The sequence below is a fragment of the Apteryx rowi genome, unplaced genomic scaffold (assembly GCF_003343035.1).
Source record: "Apteryx rowi isolate R43461 unplaced genomic scaffold, aptRow1 scaffold_492, whole genome shotgun sequence".
In the NCBI taxonomy this organism is placed as follows: domain Eukaryota; kingdom Metazoa; phylum Chordata; class Aves; order Apterygiformes; family Apterygidae; genus Apteryx; species Apteryx rowi.
The window spans coordinates 138920-153411 of NW_020450752.1; the positions used below are offsets into that span (position 1 = coordinate 138920).

At 54.5% G+C, this 14492-nt stretch overlaps 1 protein-coding gene across 1 annotated transcript in view; it reads right to left on the minus strand.

Annotated features, from left to right (window-relative positions):
* Positions 1-2150: 2150 nt before the first annotated feature.
* CFAP45 (cilia and flagella associated protein 45) overlaps positions 2151-14492 on the minus strand; it is a 15413-nt gene continuing 3071 nt past the window's right edge. Inside the window, exons 4-15 of the mRNA XM_026079124.1 lie at positions 14400-14490; positions 9992-10128; positions 7639-7780; positions 6735-6905; positions 5989-6167; positions 5611-5740; positions 5130-5276; positions 4638-4751; positions 3810-4003; positions 3368-3592; positions 2969-3145; positions 2151-2218 (exon numbers count right to left, since the gene is read on the minus strand). Of these exons, the coding sequence (XP_025934909.1) occupies positions 3022-3145; positions 3368-3592; positions 3810-4003; positions 4638-4751; positions 5130-5276; positions 5611-5740; positions 5989-6167; positions 6735-6905; positions 7639-7780; positions 9992-10128; positions 14400-14490 (1654 nt within the window). The 3' untranslated portion in view covers positions 2151-2218; positions 2969-3021. The remainder of the gene's footprint in view (positions 2219-2968; positions 3146-3367; positions 3593-3809; positions 4004-4637; positions 4752-5129; positions 5277-5610; positions 5741-5988; positions 6168-6734; positions 6906-7638; positions 7781-9991; positions 10129-14399; positions 14491-14492) is intronic.

The following is a 14492-nucleotide window of genomic DNA, read 5'->3' on the forward strand; positions in this document are numbered from 1 at the left end:
GACGCTGCAGCCGTGCGGGCAGTAAGGACGAGCRGGAGCGGAGGAAGCTCCGAGGCGACAGGGAAGCCCGGCCGCGTGGGGCTGCTTTTACATGCTGGGCCGGGGCGCTCCTCCCTGTGGGGCGGATGCCTTTGGGATGACTGAGTGGCTCCAAGCTGTGACTGAGCGATGCCGCCCTGCTCCACTCCCTACCTGCTAATTAAGTGCTGCCATGCTATGGGCTCCCTTCCAGCCGGAGCCGGGCTGGGGGATGCTGCAGGTGGCACAGGCAGGGGACACCCGGTGAGCCTGGGGGCACCCATCCGGAGGAGCAGAGCAGGGAGTGGGGGACCAYGGCCCCATGGTGCCCAGCTGCCAGCAGCCCCAGTGCAACCATCAGCAGGGATAAGCGTGGCCAGTGGGAAAAGGCTGCCTGGGACCTGCTGGGAGCAGCCCGAACTCGGCCTTGCGCCCCAGCTGCCTGAAGAAGGTGGCTTGGCTCAACACAGGTCCCCAAAAGATTTTGGTGTCCTAGCAGGACTCAGGGCAATTGTAGGAGCTTAAAGGTGTGGTTTGACCATGAGTTTAAGCTGTCCGAAGTTCCCTCCTCCAGTCCTGCCCCCCTCGGTGAGCGGGCACGGGGATGCTGGAGCCACGCAGGGGATCGGGGCACCCGCTGAGCCCATGCCGGCACCATTGGCCTTGCCAAAATGCAACGCTATGGCCCAGTTGGTCCCCCATGCCAAGGCTCACTGCACGGGGGTGTGGTGGCACGGCAGCTGTGAGGACAGCAGGCCCCAACCCATGCTCAGCAGATGGGAGTGGATGTGCAGCTCCAAGTGCAGTGGGAGAGCAGGGAAGAGCCAGGGGATGAGGAACAGAGAGGCTGAATGCTGGTCCTGATCTGAGGACAGGAGCTGGGGACAGGGATGCTTTGCAGCCAGGCTGGAAGATTTGGGGACAGGAATGCTCTGTAGCTGGGCTGGAAGACTTTGGGACAGGAAAGCTCTGCAGTGGAGGACAGAGGAGTTGGGGACAGGGATGTTCTGCAGTGGAGCTGGAGGATTTGGGGATGGGGATGCTCTGCAGTGGGAATGCAGGAGGCCAGGACAGGGATGCCCTCGAGCAGGATGGAGGAGGCCAGGGTCAGGATGCTCTGCCCTATGTGAAGGCCCTGGCCACAGATGCTTCTCAGCCTCTGTGCCCTCAGTCCCTAGAGCAGGCTGGGCCTTGGGAGCTCTGCGTGCAGGGATGCTCTGGTCCTGGGGGCCAGGGGGTCAGTCCCAAAGTCTGGTTCATCCCATGCACTGGCCTGCGGCACAGCACAGACCGCGATGGTGCTTTCCAGACTGCGACTGCCAAAACCAGCTTGGCAGCACCGCCTAGCCAGTCCCAAACACTCCCTGGGGCCACATGCTGCTCCATTTACTGGCCCCAAGCTGAGCTCACTGCTGCCAGTTAACCCTTGCCGGCACCATGCTGGGAATTGGGGCTGAGCGGAGCATGGGCTTTGCAGCGTCCATGATTTTGTGGCCCCCAGCGCACGGCCTGGCCCTGGGGCAGCAGCCAAGCAGCGAGGGCTGCTTTGGTCCCCGCCTGCCAGGACCATTCCCCGGTGGCGCAGTGCCGTTCCCGGTGTGACAGGGCCACGGCTCACTGCAGCTCGGGGCTCCTTGCCGGTGCGGCACCCAGGCTGCGCTGGATCCCCAGGCTGGTGACTCCTGCATTCCTCGGCACGGGGCGCCCCGCTCGYGCAGGAAGGGTGGGGAAGCCGCTCCACCCTGGTGAGCCTCTCGCCAGTGGTCAGAGCACCCTCTGTGAGACAGGAGCAGTGATTTTGAAACCCTCCAGGCTGAGCCTGGCCTAGAACAAGGCTGGGACTTCCTGGTCGAAGCAGTGACCGAGAGTGACATGGCTGGTGCGTGGTCACCAGGCTCTGAGGACCTGGATACTGACAGCGATGGAGAGCAGGGCAGTCGAGCMTGGCACTGAGCACCGCAGACACTTTCTGGACTGCCTGTCAGCGCCAAAGACCCAAGGGGACCTGGAGAGTATGGTGGCTGCTGGGGAATGCTTCAGGCTGGGTTCCTTGACTACCTGTACTACATTTTAGGTGGTGGAGATCTGTCCTGCATGCCCTGGAGCACCAGTGATGTGKATTCAGTGCATGTCCCTTACCAAGATGAACTTCACAGCCCAGCAGTGCCCAGCTCCATCACTACTTGGAGACACACAGCAGCTGAAGAAAAGAGACAGGGAAGAGATAACGAGAGGCTGTGACATTTCCTCATCTGCATTTATCCACCCTGGGGCAGTGTCAAGGCTCAAGTGGAGTCCTCCAAGCTGTCCCCCTGCCCTGGGCGGTCTCACCTTTGCTGGCTCTCCTTATTTTTCAGCTGCTCTGGCAATTAATCAAACCCAGCCCTCGGCCCTGCCTTGCCTCAGCAGCTGCTATTCTCCATCCAGATTGGTTTTAAATGTTTGCATCAGGCTCTGGTTTCTTTGCTTTGCCCCTGGAGAAGGCCACTGCAGCAGAGCCTAGAGGTGAATCTAGGTGAGAAAATGACACTTCCAGGGCTGATGGAGCTGTGGTGGCAGTGACAGCCCTGCACCCATGGTGGGCAGCCCTGGTGAGCCAATGTCAAGGCCGCATGCATGGAAAACAGCCCACCTGGTTCATGAGAGACCTGCCTGAGCCACCCCACGTGGGCTGGAAATACCCAGGCTGCTTCAGTTTGCTTTGGTGCTGATGCTGACAGATGTTGGGCAGCTAAACCAAGGGCCTGGGGACGCTCCTGCCCCCTCTGAGGACATAGTCTGCCTCTGACACCTTCTTCCTGCCAGATGTGGGGATACGGATATAGGATCAGCCTCCCATTCTCCCTGGGAGCAGGAGGGAGATCAGACAACGGGCCTTCGGACTCACTCAGGCCATAGAGCTACTCCCAGCCTGCGAACCCAAAGCAAGCAAATGATGAAAGACACTGACCGTTCCATAAATATCTCCCTTTATAAAATTTCAATCGAAGAAAATAGAAACTCTTAAGTTGCTGGGGAAACAGTGCTCTGTTCCTTGCATGGTTGAGCCAGACCAGGGGCTGCACCTGCTCCACTCAAAGCCTTCCGCTCCACCTGGGCACAGTACTTCTCGGGGATGCCAGAGGCTCTAGAAAGGGAAGAGAAATCATCAGCCACCCTGAGTTACACCAGAGTTAGGGCTTCAGGAGCACGGCCCTGGAACAGATCCTGTTTGAAGAGGATGTGAAGGAACCTCTTGCTTCCTGGGAGGTAGTCCAAAGGTTAGGAGATAGAGGTAGGCCAGGAAGGACTTACTGCGATGTAGGGAAACGGGCTCCAGGGAACCAAGTGGCCGCCGATGGTGTCTTACCTGAGCTCCTGCATCTTCTGTCGCTTGAGCTCGGTGAGGYGCTCACTGCGCTGGCGGGCCTCTTCCTGCAACCGCCGGCCCTCCTCGAAGGCAGCAACCCGCTCTTGCACCAGCTTCTGCTGATGCTCCCGCATCTGGYGCCGGACTTCATTGGCATGGGCGAGCTGCAGAGCTGCCCTTTGCACCTCCTCTGCCTTCTCCTTCTCAATCTGCTCCTGCTGGGCTCTAGGGGAGACCTCAGGGCAGATGAAAGGCTCCCCCACTCCAGCCCCTGCTTGGGTGTGATCCCTGCCACCTCGATAGCCTGCTTGCTGGGCCTTGGCCAGTGCCAGAGCTACAAGGACTGCGCTGACTTTTGTCACCAGGAGCTCATGCAGCTCTTAGCTCTGCAAGGCAGGGACTGGCCATCCTGCCAGCGAGCTCCTAGCAGCATCCATCTTACCTGAGGATCCTTTCAAAATCGTTGCGGTCCTGCTGCACCTGCACGGCCACATTGTGCTCCCGCGCGGCAATCTGCTCCAGGCGGCTCTGCTTCAGCTTGTTGTCTGTTTCTGCCTTCTTCTGGGCTGCCTCCTTCTCCTTCCGACGCCACTCTCGCTCAGCAGCCTCTTGGATGCGCTTGGCCCTCAGTGCATCCTGTGGGGGGGGACAGTGGTAAGGCTGGAGGGCCCATGGTACCACACTAATCAACATCAGAGCTGAGACAAGTGGGTGGGCAGGTTTGGGGGGGAAGTATGGAAGAACCCATCCATGGTTTTGCCTCTCTCCCAAAGCCACAGAGATGGCACCGCTCCCGCTCACCTCTCGGGAGGGTAAGCAGGGATCTCCTAGCAAACAGTGGAGTACATCTGGGGAAAGGGATGTGATGAAGCAAGAACTTAGCTCCCCACCTGCAGCTCTTTTGTGTTGGGAGGCATGAAGGGATCCTACTGCCCTATTTCTCAGTGGTTTGAGGGGTGGTGGGGCTGGTTTAACAAGCTGCCGTATATTTTTCAGGAAGTTTCCCTGAACTTCCCATCTCTCACAGAGGCACAGGTGAGGTGAAGAGCTCTTCAGCCCTGGCTGCTCCATCCTGCCTCTGGCCCAGAGGCCTTCACAGCTAGTGCCCAACTCAAGGACAGCACTGTTCTGTGCTGGCCTGGACCTGCAACACCCCAGGTGTACCAACCACATCCAGGAGAGCTTCCATGTTGCTGGAGTGGAGACAAGGGAGATGGCGAGAGAAGCTAGGCCTGCATGGGAGCGAAGCGCAAGTCACCAAGCTGCTCACCTTCTCTGCCTGACAGTCCTGGGCTTTCTCCTGCAAGGCCCTCAAGCGTGCTGTCTCCTTCTCCTTCTCCCGACGGATTCTCTCCTGTTCAGCTTCAAACTCAGCTTCCTGTGCCTACATGGGACAGAGCCTTGTGGCAACTCCCTCCCTTTGCTGTCTGCTGGATCTATGCCAGCACGAGCACATGTGCACACACTCGGTCTTACACCCAGTATTCATACACACATGTACACAGTGTTCACATACAGCACTGCATGCAGACAGGTGCCCAGAGTATGTACTTTATGCCAAAGCACATATGGACCACATGGGCCAGCTCATATAGGTGCAGAAATACTGAGGTCCTTGCAGAGGACCTAGGGGGGGACAGGATGGGATGGGACAAAACTGGAGAGTCTATCAGCCTGCTTCGCTTGAAGCACAGCAGGTTTCAAAGCTGATGTCTCTGTGCAGGGGTTGGTGATGCCATCTTGACTCTCCCTCTCCTAGTACCATTTTCTGCCTCTGATACTCGAGCATCCGCTGGTCTGCCATCTTCTCCTGCTGGAGCTGCTCCTCCTTGAGCCTCTGGTTTTCATTGTTGATACGTTTAATCTCAGCCTGGATTTTCCTTTGCTGCTCATGTTTCTGCTCCAAGTCCTGAAAAAGGTGCGAGGCAGAGGGTTGGAGGGGTGACAGGGAAAGAGCCACAGCCCAGAGTGCTCCCTTCGCCCCTCACTGTGGCAGCTGCCTGGCACCTTCCTTAGGGCCCAGCAACAACACTTAGGTTGATGAAGGGCTCATTGGTTCAAGTTCACTTTCCAAGGATGTCTCTTACAGCTTCTCCAAAAGACCAGAGCCTTAAGTCTGCTGACTGTTGTCTCCACACACTGAATCTAACTTACCCAGCACTGGGACATCCTTCCAAAGAGGTGAAAATCTAACTCCAGCCCCCTCTACTCCGCAGTGGCTCACTGGTTTCTGCCTGTCATACCTTCAAGTCTTCCATCTGCAGCTTCTTCAAGTACTCCAGCATCTCCTGAGCCTCCTGGTCCCGCTGCTCAGCTCTCATAGCCCTCTCCTCTGCATTCTGCTCAATCTGCTTCACAAGCTCCTGCCTTCCTCTGTAAAGAAGAGGCAAAAAGGGTTCTCTCTGGCTCAGCCCCACTGTCAGAAGCAGAAATGTTGGCACAGACATCAGGGGAAGCAGCTGCTATGAGTGCCCCTCTATAGCCTGACGCTCCCTAGTCTAGCTGCCGTGACTGTGGGAGGTGCGGCATGAAGCTGGCAGCCAGAGGTTATCCCAGTTCCTGTGCAAGGCCTGGGAGGAACGAGAGATGCCTCTATGGGAAAGAGGGACCCTTTCACTAACCTGATCAGCTCCTGCTTTCTTTTGTGTTCTAGTTCCTCCTGTCTGTCACTGGCCTTTTGTCTTTCCACCTCCATCATCTGGGCCAGGCGTTTCTCCTCCTCCTCTAGCTCCTTCGCAATTAGTTGCTTCTCCAAGATCTGTGTGTCACGGATCATGCGGCACTTGGCATTCAGGATCAGCTGTGGGGACAACAGGCCTCTCTGGTCTCCGCAATGGCAACAGGAACAGACTTATGGATGAAGAGGAGGTGGAAAAGGGAAGGAGAGAAAGGCCAAGGGCAGCGACAGGTAGAGCAGGGTTTGGATCTAGTCCTAGCTGTGCCATGAAGTGGCTGAGGGTCTTGAGGCAGCCTCCTTAATCTCTGCCCGTTGGTTCCTCAGGTGCAAAAGGACTGAAGGAGGGAGAGCAGGTTTGGGTGCTACTAGTACCACATGAAGCCATTCTGCACATACAGCTATTTCAAACACAGCCTGGTGCCAGAAGTCTTTCTCCTTGCTGGTGGGCAAGCAAAGCTTGCTGGAGGCTCTCAGCAGCTTGTTCTAGCAGACAGCTCAGGCAGGCCTTAATGCTGCCAGTGTTGCACCCACTCTGGATAAAGCTGGCCCCAAGCCCCATGAACCAGCAGGTATTTACATCGCCCCACTCTGCTAGAGAAAGAGCACCTGGGTCCCAGCTTGGCAGAAGGTCCTGCGATGCTGGGTGATGGTGGGGAAGTATAGTGGAGGGCAGCAAGCCCCTGGCCCTACCTCGCTGAACTCCTTGATCTCATCTTCCTGCTCCATACGCATCCTGTTTGCCCGCTGCAGCAGGTGCTGGGCCCGGTCCCGCGCTTCCTCCTCCAGGTCACTCAGTTTGCTCTTCTTCTGCTGCAGGATGGCCCTGTGCTTCACAGCGTTCTTGCGCTCACTCGCTGCTTCCTGAGGAGACAGGCAAGGCTGCTGAAAGCCGAACACCCTCCTGGGGCAGTCCCACCCCTCGCAGCTCTGCAAGGGTGACCATATCTTGTGCTGAACCTGCCTGAGGGTGCCGTGGGGGAAACATTGTTCACAAGGAACACACTCCAACCACATCGTGTTGCAGACATGGAGCCTAGGAGCACAGCAGGCTCTTCCAGCTGTGGCACAAAGACTGGGCAGCCCCTTTCCACATGCTTAGGGAGACACCTCMCTCCAATGCAAGAGCATCAAGAGGCCTCGCTACACCTTCGAAGTGGCAGAAAAGCAGCACAGAGGCTTCATCACAGCCTCCAGGACCACAGCAGAGCCAGACAGCTTGAGGAGCTGGTAGATGCAAGCAGTGTTGGATGGTTCCTCCAGCCGCAGACCAGGCAAACCCAGGGAATCCAGCACAGCCCTTCGTAGGCTGGACAGCGGCTCCGAGGAGATCTGAGATTTCAAGCTGGGCAGCCTCCCCTGCATGGCTGGCTCAGGTGACCTCTGGCAGCAGTCTGCCTGGCCGAGCAGTGACCGGGGCACCACAAGGCATGGGGAGCAGGGAGAAATGTCATGGTCCTCGATCAGAGCTCCAGCTGGCACCCAGCTGGGGTGTCTGACCCAAAAGGTTGGCTCTACCTGGGAGCATCCATTTCTACCAGCAGCCTGAGATCTGTCTACAAGCAGCTAAAGAAGGGACTGCAGGGGAAATGCCTACTAGAATGGCGTTCTTCTCTGCTTTGAGGGCTGCCAGCTTGGCCTCAYGCTCCTCCTTGGTCAGGACTCGAGATGCTTCTTTAATGCGCTGGAAATCCTCCAGGCTGATAACAAGGGATGCTGCTGGGTTCTCTGCAGGGACACTGGTGGCACAGGAAGCAGGGCACAGAGAGAGATCAGTCAATGGCACAGAGTCTCCTACACCTCCTCCATTCCCTGACCCACTGATCTTCCCGCCTGGCAGCAAGACCTGCCTGGACTGCCAATACAAGGGGTTACAGGAACGACTTTGCAACTAGGAGTCATCTGAGAGCAATGCAGGAAGTGTCTGAGCTGCAGGCTCCCCCAATGTGAGGAATGGGATGTGATTCTCCTGGTCTAGGAGAAGGGAGAAACAGAAAGTCCAGTGAAAGCTGCACCATGCTGTGATGCGTGGAGGACAGGAKGCATGGCAGGGCAGCGAGAAACCTCCCATGAAAACCCCGCAACATTCAGCATGGGCCTAGTCAGCCCTGATAAAAGATGCTGAAAGCATTTCAGACCTTGCCAGCTTTCATTTAGAGAAAGTATGACCATAGCCCTGATCTCTTTTCCAGTGGGACCTGCTACTCATCCCTGCCTCTAAACAGACTGTCACTGARACTGTGCAGTGGGCATCTGCTGAGCTCTCCACCCACAATGAAGGAAACCACAAGCTTACCCATATTGACCCTTTATGTCCCCTCTCAGCCTGAAACCTCTGTTCCATCCAGACAGATTTTGGGAAGCAAAAGCTGTCTTTTTGTTCTGTTTTATAACACGCAGCCTGGTCAGGCTCCAGATTTGCACAGCACAGCTTAGCTCTGGCTCTATTGTCCTAGGAATCCATCCTGGCACAACAATAGGAAATGCTGCACTGCCCAAACACAGAGCACCTTCTCCCCTCCCAGTGCTGGCAGGTGACCTTCCAGCAGCCACTGTGTCTTTGCAGGAGACTGCAAAGTTTAGTGGAACGAACGCCAAGCAGCAAGTCATGAACCCTACACGTGACTCGCATTGTGGCTTAGAGGAAATCACTGAAGCTTTTGGTGCTCCCATTTCCCCACTTGTAAAAATGTGGATAATAATATGGGGCTGTTTTCCAGGGGAGTTGTAGGGAGTTAATTACTCTTTGTATTACTCAGATACCATGGTGACGCGTGTGGTGCAGGAGCACATATTAACAAAATGCATAGAGTACTTTGAAGATGTTCAGGACTAAGAATTTAGTCATTATTATTATGTGTCACCTTTCATCCACCCCTATGAATATGAACAGATACCTGCATAATGATCATTCGAGTGACTGCATCACAGCATCGGATTCCGGGACGCTTTAAAGAATGGCTAATGGTAACAACGGCAGTAATAAATGTAATGATACATTGGCCACTACTTTAGTTGTCTCAATGTTTGGGTGACCAACTCGAGATGTCTAGGGCTTGATTTTCAGGAATGAAACCAGCACAAACAGTTTCCATTAGCTTCAGCTGTGGCTGTGGCTGGGCAGCACATCTGGAAATTGGCCCTCAGCTCCATCAACATGGCCAAATAAGAATTGGAGCATACAAAATAAGCCACCAGTCTTGAAAACCTGAATCAGTGGCTCTATCATTCCACTCTCCATAAAAATCCCCAAACAAAGCTATCTGTGGCACAGATCCCATGTTTGTTTTACAAGTTGTAAGAGCATTACATTATAGTTCCAAACAGGAAGTGAAGATGAACTTTGCACAGAGCTACAACTACAAAGAAAATTTAGGGAGGTAAAAATTAGGCTAAACTGGATCTTGCCAGGATAATGGCCTTATTCTTATACATGTGCTGCAGGCTTTTAACGAGGTGCAGTAATTAGGACCGGGGTTCTTGCAGTTCAGCCCTGCTTATAAAACATCTCTGTAGAGAAACACAGCTCCCTGCCGCGCATGGGCAACAGATGATACTCCAGTGCCAGCCTGCCTTTCCCACATGGGGATTTTCAGTATCAGGGCACTGGAGGAATTGTTTGACTGGTGAGGGAGGGCAGTTTGCCTCTTTGGGGAGTTATTTGGTCCCAAAAGAGCTTTTCTGGCTGCTGAGAGGGCTTTACGGCTTTATGTTGCTTTTCACTGGTTCTCATGATGATTCACTGCCTCTGTAAAACGTCTAGTGCTCAGCGTTGCCAGCTCCACTGCCGTCCAAGCCAGGCATATCAGATCATTGCTGTTCATTCCTCCCCTGAGACGTTCTTGCAAACAGGCGTGACAAGCTTAGCACACAGAGACGTTGCTATGACAGACACATGGGCCCCCAGTTCCTGAAAGCTCCTCAGAGCTGACACTCAGGCATGGACTTACACGAGGTCACGGATGAGGTCCTTGGTGACAAGACGGATGGTCTCAGGCTTGTGCCCACAAGCGGATGACGTTTTCCGAGCAGTCTGCACATCCCGCAGGATCGCAATGGGGCTGCCAGAGCGCGACTGCTGCAGGTTCTGCAAGGAAGAGTGAYGTTTGCTCCCTGCCACCACCACCCTGTACCCATCTCTCTTCCCCCTAACTGCTGGGCACAGAGGTACACCAGACACATGCCGGGCTGGAGATATGACGGGGCCACGGACTTCTGTCAGCTCAGTTTTCAGAGAGCATTCGTGATGCTTTCTGACAAACACCTTGTCGCACTACCAAATTCAATGAAGTCTGGGCAAGAGAGGTAGTTTTTGCCTCTGCAGCATCAGCTTCAACTTGGCCCCAGCTGCAAGGGCCTGGCCAGAGCAGGGAGAGAATTGAAAATACACCATTTTACCCCTGCAGCACTAGGTTTAATCTAAAAATTTGGGCACCAGTCTTTCTAGCCTGTTTTACTCAAATCTGAAGGAAACAACCAGGTAACAGATACTTTTCTGGGGCAAGACCCAGCAAATACACAAGCATTGGCTCACCTAACTTGAGCTGATAACAGTTGCAGTCTCCCCTCTCCTTATTTGTGGGGACTGGTACCTGTGTCCTGCTGACACCATGGGCTCTGGCAAGAGCAGGAAAAACACGGCAGAGATAAAGTGAGACTGAGTCAACCTCACCAAGGGCGAGCAGAAGAGTCCTAGCAAGAGGGAAGCGGGGAACTCCTTGAGGTCCGACTATTGCAGGACAGTAAACCAGAAGACAGCAACCTGCTTCTTGGCTTGCCAGCGCTGGATCCTGGACAGACACCAGCCCTCCCAGTACAACCTGCCCTGAAGTTGGTCCAGGTCCCTTTGCTCGAGCAGACACTGCCACCTAGTGAGGTGTCACACAGTCTCCAGGGTGACTCGGAGGCCCCGAGGGTGCTCCTGTTGCCTGCTCTGCCCACGCCAGACTGCGGATGGGTGCGAGGTGCCCAYGGCAGGGTTGGGAGCAGCCCCAGGAAAGCACACAGAGCCCTTCTCGATGCACATCTCCTCTGGCAGCTCTGTGGGGACTGCCACAGCCCAGTTCAGCCTTGAGGGAAGCCGCAAATGCTGAATACACCTGGCTCTGCTGAACTGCAGCCCTTCGGCTGGGTCACAGGCTCTCTCAAAGGCAGGAACACGCAGCCTATGTCACCCTGAGGTAAAGATTGGCTGGGCACAGCCCAGCATCAGAGCGGCGTTGGCTGTCTGGGCAGGAGAGAATACCCCAGGAGCACTTTCAAAACAACAGCAATTTGCAGAGCTGGGGAAAGCAAAGCTCCTTCTTCACTAAGCAATGGAGCTAGACAATCCCCAAAGAGGTGAGCTGAGTCTGACACAGCCGGTTTTGAGGTACAAGGTATGGCTTCCCAAAGCCAGGATGGCTTCCAAGAGTACAACCACAGGCGTAGGCTTCCCAGCTAAATCCTTACCCAAGAGGCTATACCACAGGGGTAAAAGGAACCACAAGAGCTAATCTGAGGTGCAAGTAGATGTGTGGTTTTCTTTGTGCTTCTATTTATTATTTCAGCTTTAGAATTCTATGCGGCTGGTAGAATAAACGCTTTATCTCCTATAACCAGGCTGGTGCTGAGCACAGTTTCTTGGTAACCTGCTGCCAAGATTTCCATCCTACTAGTCTGGTGATCCTGAAACAAGGACTCTTCCATAGCCCGCAACCGCAGATATTGGGGCAGTAAGATGCTGTTCCCCCTCTTTGTTGTCTAGTTCAAGGGAACAGGTTACCAGGATCAGCTCCTTGGCACATGCAGATTAAGGGGAAGACGTCTGGCTCCCAGGACAGGGGAGCATGCAATGCTCCATCTATAGGGAACAGAACAGGCTTAGCTCATCTAACAGACACAAAATTTGAGACCGAGAGAAATCAAGCCGGGATGTAGGTACAGCCACTCAGTGCAGCTAACCTTGTGTCGCCCTAGGAGTTTCTGTAAGGAACTTCCTGCCTTTTATACGTTTCAGTTCTCAGCAATATCAATCACTTACCTATCAGTCACTGTGGGCCCCAAGCGTGAAATGTTGAATTAAAGGGTTTAACACTGAAACACCCTTACAAACAAAGATAATAGTATTATTCATTGCATCAAGCCTTTATGTTTTCCTCAAAGCCAGGAGAACCCCTAGGAGTAGATGCAGATTAGTCTGTGCAATCACACATCTCCAGGAACATAATTAGCACTCAGATGATTATTGCAACATTTTCTATAACTACCTTGAAGGCCTCTGAGATAACAGATTATTAACCTGCCTTGGTCTCCTCTGGCTGGCAGTGTTTCAAGGTACTCGTTTGCACGTGAATTCAAAGACTCCCAGACCTTCGATCATTTGCAGTGCACACTCCCATTCTCCTGCACCACCAAGCGAACTGCTTGTACAGCCTCCAATTTCAAATTGGAGCTAATTTCAATATGCATGTTCTTCCTCTCCTCTGATTACTTAGAAAAGCCACGTGGGTTTTGGCAAGTCTTTTCTGAAAGTTTTGTTCTAAGCGATAAAGCTATACGATAGGAAGTTCCAGCCACAAACACACACCCACTTGGTGCGTGTTTGGAGAAATGAGTGTATTGAACACTACGGGCCGCTCACAAGCTGCAGCTAGCCACCGGCCACTTCAGGCTGCCGGCTGCAGCTGGCGAGCAGCCCTGCGGCTCCTGCGGAGCGCATCCAGACAAGAACATTTTTGCATCTCATTGGCCAGGGAGACAGTGAGCGTTGGGCTAAATACAGTAAGTGTCCAAATTTGCAGCCCGGTCCTTGTATCTCAGCCTGTGTCAAAGACAAAAGCAAAGACAATACAAAAGGGTGGGGAGAGCTCAAGGCTGCAGGGTGGGAGCCATAAGTCCAACCTGCCAAGTGGGGAAGCATCTGGGAGAGTCAATAAAGGAACTGGGGAAAAGAAGAGGTGGGGGGAGGTTGCCTAAAACATCACCTTTCTCCGGCATTTGAAGGCCCTGGTCACTTTGACTAGAAAATGTCATCTTCCACCTCAGAGTCAAGAGTCTGGAGCTCTTCCCTCAGCTTTCTTTCAACAGCCAGGGGAGAGCAGAGGTACAAGAGGGGAGGAAGTGAGCATTTTCCTTACAAGAACCAGAGAGGAAAGAGCTGTTGCTCTCTGTTTATCTGCTAACTCAACAACCAGGGCACTCAGCCAGGAGGTCAGAGACCTGCTTCAATTCTTTCTTGTATCCAAGGGAATTGAATTCATAGCTCCCAGAAGAAAACCCAAATCTGTTGGCCACAGGCTGCTCTGGAAGCTTCCAGTCCCTGGTCCAAAGACTCTTTTTATATCCCACATTAAACAACTACTGTCTAACGTACAGGCCCTGTAATGCGGGCTCCTCTCCTTTACCCGGGTGTCTCAACTACTAAGCTTGCTTAGTCTCAGTAATTAACTAATTATCTTCTGAGAAGTGAGGTGTTTCTAGTGGCGTCAACGAGGACGGAGCCACACGCAGCCTCCAGTCTGGTGGCTGTGGCACTCTCCTGGAAGGCAGGGATGGATTTTGTACCCTCCCTGCTCGAGGGAGGACTTGAACCTAGGTCTCCCACAATGTGGTAAGGAATTAACACAGCTGCGCCTCTGCGTGCAGAAACAGCGGCTCACCCACTTGCACACTGAAGGAAGGAAGTGGCCACCGCAGCCTTCTGTGCAGAGCCCAGCTTGGCAGCGACGCTCTGAGACAGACAGACCGTTACCACCGGGGAAGGTGATCTTGGGGTTATGACAGGTTCATGACAACGTCCGCTCAGTAACATCAAAAAAAAACAAACCCAAACAACCGTATCAAATGCTAGGAATTAGCAGGAAAATAAGAGCTGGATAGGACATCTTTCTCTGCCACCGTGCAAGTCCCTGCTGGCCCTGAAGCTGGATGCAGTCCTGGTCCCCTCAGCTCCGAGAGGACTCCAGGGAGGTGGAACGGCTCAGAGAGGGCCGGCAAGGACAGCCCACGGCGTGGGACTGCTTCTGTACGAGCAATGAGGATTTAACCTAGGAGGGCTGGCAAAGGGCTGATTGCAGGAGCAACACGGCGTTGTCAGTGGGACGGAAAGGGAGAACAAATCCCGTCCAATAACGGAGCTAGAGCGAGCGGGGTGTGGGCTCGGGGCCCACGAAAGAGGTGTGAGGACAGGGGTCCCAGGGAGCTCCCTGCCCCGGGGGGGGCAGATGCACCCCGCAGTTGGGGAGCAGGATCCCGATGCCTGCAACGCCCTGGACAGAGCGTGCCGGGGTGGGAGCTGCGACCCGCCACCCCCCCCTTCTCCCCGGGGGCTGCTCGGGGTTTGGACAGCCGGTGGTGTCCCCTCCCGGGCCCCCTTACCTGGGCCTCCCTGAACAGCGACTTGTCCACCTTGGTGCTCCGGGCCCTGGTCCGGTACCGGTCATGGTCCCGGCACCGGCTGGAGGCGGTGCT